The following is a 5,900-nucleotide window of genomic DNA, read 5'->3' on the forward strand; positions in this document are numbered from 1 at the left end:
CCTTTTTTTTTCATAACTAGCTGGAACATTGTAAATTGCATGAAATGGACACGGAAAGTTATATCCAGCAGAATAAAGTCTACTTAGTAGTAATAATTGAGTTTGCCTGTCAACAAGTATTCTCTTGGTATTGCTGCAGTTGTTACTCTTTAGGTTATTCTTTTCTTGTTAATACCAAATATATTGGTTTTGAATAGATTTTGTGGTAGTTTGGTCAATGAACTTTAGCAAAAGTGTCAGGACTGTTGTCCTTTTGAGTTTCATTTATGGTTGCCTAGCTTTTTTTTTAAGAAATATCCTGAAAGATTGAGTAATGAGGCCATTATGTGATTTTGTTTTGCCTTCATTATTAGCATATTCTATTATCATGCATCTATTTGATGTTTGGTTGAAGTGAAGGATTCTTAGACACATGCAAATAAATAACACACCAATCTCTGTAAAATTGAGTCTGAAAGTACTGCACTCTTGTTAGGCCTCCTGCTTGAAAGAAATACTATATTTATATATATCTGGCCACTATTTAGCATATGGATGATGGACTATTTGATCTTAATCAGCTTCTTAAGCAGAATAACTCGAATATAGTTCATTAGTCTTTCTCTCATTGACGTTTATTGAAGTTTTAAATTCGTGTTCAATATTATTTGCAGGGGATTGAGCTGACAAATCCACAGGCTCACGCACACCAACTTGGTAGTGGGACTCAAAGCACTTACTTCTCTGAAATCGGAGTCTTCTCGAAGATCAAGAGGACTTGAAACCTTGCACAATTACAAACTCTTGCTGTGTCTCTAAATTGTTGCTGCTACACATAACTAGGAACTTGTTGATCTTGATGGATGTTATGTCCAACCCCAGTTGGGAGAGTTACCATAAATATGAGATGGAATTTGGCTAAATATGGGAAATTTGAATTTTTCTCCCATGCCTAAGGATGTTGCTTCAGTTTTGGGTTTGGAAGGTCATCACTAGAGTAGCATTAGGTCTCTGAAGTACATTATGGGAAGCGTCTTAGTTTTGTAATATTTTTAATTTGATGTACATTTCCCCCCAAAATGATATTTGTTTATTACCTATAAAGATTTAGAATGCTGATAAAATTATTTATGAAAAAATAAAACTAATATTGTATCTATAAAAGATGGGTTTGATTGACAAATATATTTAAACGTTTAACGTTGAATTTTCAAGTACTTCTTTTTTATCATCTATCAAGTAGCAGTGTAGCATATTTATCTCACACTTCACTTTACTCGCACTTGTTTTTCTTTCATTTTCTTTTATATCTTTTATATCTGAAATTTTGTTCGTTCTCTATTCACTCGCACACTGTTTGTGAGACACCGCATATCAAACCCGATAAAAAAAAAAAAGGGACAGAGAAAGAAAGAACAAGAGGATGGATGACCATTGATGTTGCTCTTTTGGATTTCCAAACCTTACGTCTTACATTTCTTTATCTCTCTCTATTTCTCTGAGATTCACGCTCTCCTTTTCTTTAATCGAATTTGTTGTGTGCTTCATTAACAAAAACGGTGAAGCCCTAATCCCTAATTGGTGATTCAGCCCCCAACGTCTCTCGACTCTCTTTCTCAGTTTCTCGTCACTCTCTCCTACGAATTCAAGCTCTCGTCAGCTCGTCTCATCTCCGGTCTCTCACCTCTCATCTCCGGTCTGTTACTTCTCTCTCTCGGTCTCGCATTCATCGCTTCACACTCAGTCATCGCTGTCGCTCTCTGTCGTCGCCGCGGCAGAAGCAGCAGGTCTCGGGACTGGTCGTCGTCGTCGCTCTCTGTCTCGTCATCGTCTCGCACTCAGACGCGCGCCTTCCCTGCCCTCGTCGTCGCCGGCAGCAGAGGCTGCAGGTCCCGGTGGGCTGGTCTTCGTTGTCGCCTACTTGCTTCGAGCCTCGCCGTCAGCTTCTTTTGCGCAACCCGATTTGGTGAGTTCCAACAAATTCCCCTGTTGCTGCATCACTGCACTCTGATTTTGTTGCTGAAAGTTGAATTTGATGTTGAAATTTGTTATTGAATTTGCTGAATGTGCCGAAATAATCACTTAGCTTAAGTTTGTTTGTTGGAAAATCTTGAATTTGTTACTAATTGAACCTTGAATTTGGTGCTGTTTTGCTGAATAATCACTTGGTTAAATTTTTTTTTCTCTGAAATTCATCACCGAGTTGAATTCGTTCACTGAAGATTGAATCTATTATTGTCTTGCTGAAATAATCGCTTAGCTAAATTTTTTGTTGCTGTAACTAAATCATTTGTTGCTGAAAATGATTATAGTTGGATTTGTTGTTGAAAATGAGGTTCAAGCTCTTTGCAATTTAGAATAGAATTGTTCAGTTGAATTGTTGTTTCCATACTTTTTGTTTGTATTATTATGAATTATTCTTGGTTTTGATTTGTGAAAGATATACAAATGTAGATATAGATGCAAATCAAAATGAAGGAAATGTTGGTCAAGCTTTAAGTTTATCCTATGAAGATACAGATGCCGAGTTGCAGATCACCCCTTGGATTTGATTACTGATTGTGTTATAGTTTGTTCTCTCTTGTTATTTAAATTGAGAAAGTATTTTCTATTAGTGACTAATTAATTATCTCTTTTTGTACTTTAGTTATGTCTAAGAATTAATGCTTGATTGTTATTATTATGTTTTAATGCTTGATTGTTATTATTATGTTTGTGAAGACATATACTTTTTATTTTTATAATTTTACATTTTTATTTAATTATGACCAGATCAACCGAATAAATTAGTGACCTACCATTTGAACCAGTGATCCGGTCGTATGACCGAGTCAATTACCGGTTCGGTTCTAATAACTGTGCTATTTTCCATCCGCAGTTCTGCGCAAATACTGTCCCCATCCAGAGTCAAAATCAGTGTAGTCATCCACTTCCATTTCACGCCCACACTTTGCCCCATCACTGCTCACCTCCCGTCCATGGCAGAGAGCAGCAAAAAGCGTCGCCGAACCAACACCGACGACCTCCCTTTCAAGAACAAGCTTAAACCAGACTCCACCATCCTCCAAACCCTGAAAGACTTCTCCACCTCTTCCTCCTCCTCTTCCTCTTCCTCCAAAACCCTAACCCTCCAAGACCTCTCCCTCCCCTTCTCCTGCCGTGAAGTCTCCGATCTCAGCCTGTCATCCGTTCAGTCCAACATCGAGTCCCTCGTCCTCCGCATCGCCCACTCCATCCTCTCCGGCAACGGCTTCGCCTTCGACGTCCCTTCCCGTGCCGCCACCAACCAGTTTTACGTCCCGGAGCTTGACCGAATTGTCCTCAAGGACAAGAGTTCACTTCGTCCTTTTGCGAATATCTCGACGGTTAGGAAGTCCGCAATTACTGCCCGCATATTGCAGCTGGTTCACCAGCTTTGCATTAAGGGGATTCATGTCACGAAGCGTGATCTGTTCTACACGGATGTTAAGTTGTTTCAGGATCAGATCCAGTCCGATACGGTTCTTGATGACGTGTCCTGTATGCTCGGATGCACACGGTCCAGCCTCAATGTGGTTGCAGCCGAGAAAGGTATTGCCTTAATAGATCACAGTGTCTTAAATTGCAGTTGCGGTTGCTGTTCATTGTAGAAATTTTGGTGGTTGCAATGTGGATACTCTCAAGTATAAAGTGCAATTGACTATGTGAAGTGTGTATTTTTATTAATTTGGTAGGAGTCAACTTGTCAATTGTGGATAAAAATCTAAATTTGAAATGGTTGAGTAAATTTTCCAATTGCAAGGCATGGAATTGTGTGTATGAAACTTGAAATAGAAACTGTTGCCACGCTAATGTAATTGTGTGATTGAGAGTCACATGTCAATTGTGGTGGTTGTGATTGCAATGTTGCATCTGCATCTTGTTATGAGCATTTTCGGTTTTGTATGAGTTGGGGAGTGTAAGGTTAGACGTTTAAGTTTTATTGACGAAGTTTAACGTGGTAGTATGGACTTGGTGCAAGGGACTATATATTTGAAATTATCTTAAGAGTCTTAGTTTAAGATGTGGTGTTAGCTTGCTCCTCGTTTAAAGGCATGTTCCATATTTTTGGGCTCCTCCTGGCCACCTTAGTATGCAAATTTATATCACTTTTTATATATTCAAACTCATTATGCTGGAATCTTGGGTTGTTTATCATCTTGATTGATCCGTTGTGAGTAGTTTGGTGTAGTTACTCTGGCAATTTTAGCTGACTCTTCTTGTTAGTTACAAAATGCACCTGACTAAGTGATTGTTTGCTCCCATGTAATCAGATTAGTTCATGTGATTAGCTAGTGATTATTTACCTCTGGGTGATTTGATTATTAGGCTTAGATATAGATGCATGTGTGATTTACTACTCATGTTTGTATAAATGACTTGTTATATGCACATTTCATTGCCTAGTAAAATTTTTCCAATTATTTTCACTTGTTTCTTGTGATGTTTATCAACCATAGGTGTTGTTGTTGGGAGGCTGATCTTTAGTGACAATGGAGACATGATTGATTGCACGAAGATGGGTATGGGTGGGAAGGCCATTCCACCAAATATTGATCGAGTTGGGGATATGCAGAGTGATGCTTTGTTCATTCTGTTGGTGGAGAAGGATGCTGCTTATATGAGATTGGCCGAGGATAGATTCTACAACCGGTTTCCTTGTATAATCGTGACTGCCAAAGGGCAACCCGATGTTGCTACAAGGCTGTTCCTGAAGAAGATGAAGATGGAGTTGAACCTGCCAGTGCTTGCACTTGTAGACAGTGATCCGTATGGGTTGAAGATTCTCTCTGTCTACGGATGTGGGTCAAAGAATATGTCCTACGACAGTGCCAACCTGACAACCCCTGACATAAAGTGGCTCGGGGTTAGGCCTAGTGATTTGGACAAGTACAAGATACCCGAGCAGTGTAGGTTGCCAATGACTGAGCAGGATATTAAGACTGGAAAGGACATGTTGGAGGAGGATTTTGTGAAGAAAAATCCAGGTTGGGTTGAGGAATTGACATTAATGGTGAAAACTAAGCAGAAGGCTGAAATTCAGGCCCTGAGCACCTTCGGCTTTCAGTATCTATCTGAGGTTTATTTGCCCTTGAAATTGCAGCAGAAGGATTGGCTATGACCTTTCACAACCTAAGAGCAATGTTTATTGTCTAAGATGCTGACTATGTCACCACCTGTTCCAACAGTTTAGTGATGCAGTAGTATTTATTAATGCTCTGATTAGATTGACTTTGTTTATACTTCTGCCTTTGATCTCCCAGACTTCAACGCATTTGAATTGTTAAGAGTTTCTCTTTATCTTGGTTAATCCTGAACCGAAAGCATCATATTGTTTTGTAGGACTGTAAAAATGAGTAATTGAGTACTAATGCAACTTCAAAATATTGAAAAGGTTAAAAAGACATGTAACTGGAAAAATACTCCATATTAAAACAACTAACTCGGTTTGATTATGATGGATTGATAGGAAGCATTACACTGGGAGTTGATATGTTATAACGAAATTGCTCCTGTTTATTAGCTATAGCATATACTTGTAGTCTTGTACAGTCTGTTATAACTTAACAAGTTGGTTAGGATTTGAATTAGTCATATTAGTTAGTTAGACTATCACTTTGTATATATAAATGCATGATTGAGTGAGTCAATACATAATTCACTTTTACAATCGATAATACCTAATTCTCGCACAATATTCAACACTGTTCTTTTTTAAAAGCCATTTTAAAAAACCAAGCTTGCTTGGGGGATTTGTCATGGCAAGATTATAATAGAAATGAAAAGAAAAAGACTCAGTTTGGTCTCTCAAATTTTGTGTGGTTCAATTCGATCTCTCATCTTAATTGACTCAAATTGCATAGTCTTTTTATATTTATCTAAGAGGTCGCGGATTTGAGTCT

The 5,900-nt window shown here is 38.4% G+C and overlaps 2 protein-coding genes across 2 annotated transcripts in view; both read left to right on the forward strand.

Annotated features, from left to right (window-relative positions):
- Positions 1–1,138, forward strand: part of LOC107613334 (U4/U6 small nuclear ribonucleoprotein Prp31 homolog) — a 44,518-nt gene extending 43,380 nt beyond the window's left edge. The window contains exon 8 of the mRNA XM_016315290.2: positions 654–1,138. Coding sequence (XP_016170776.1) covers positions 654–761 — 108 coding nt within the window. The 3' untranslated portion in view covers positions 762–1,138. The remainder of the gene's footprint in view (positions 1–653) is intronic.
- LOC107613301 (DNA topoisomerase 6 subunit A) lies at positions 1,326–5,341 on the forward strand. Its single transcript, XM_016315247.2, has 3 exons — positions 1,326–1,945; positions 2,858–3,549; positions 4,458–5,341. The coding sequence occupies exons 2-3, from the start codon at positions 2,958–2,960 to the stop codon at positions 5,117–5,119; spliced, it is 1,254 nt and encodes a 417-aa protein (XP_016170733.1). The 5' UTR covers positions 1,326–1,945; positions 2,858–2,957; the 3' UTR covers positions 5,120–5,341.

Source organism: Arachis ipaensis, chromosome B08, assembly GCF_000816755.2.
Source record: "Arachis ipaensis cultivar K30076 chromosome B08, Araip1.1, whole genome shotgun sequence".
NCBI lineage: Eukaryota > Viridiplantae > Streptophyta > Magnoliopsida > Fabales > Fabaceae > Arachis > Arachis ipaensis.

What these genes read in the sequence shown, in the direction of transcription:
- LOC107613301 (XM_016315247.2), top strand. Translation starts at nt 2,958, where the DNA reads ATGGCAGAGAGCAGCAAAAAGCGTCGCCGAACCAACACCGACGACCTC. An exon ending in TGTGGTTGCAGCCGAGAAAG is followed by an intron (nt 3,550 to 4,457) that starts GTATTGCCTTAA and finishes TATCAACCATAG; the next exon opens with GTGTTGTTGTTGGGAGGCTG.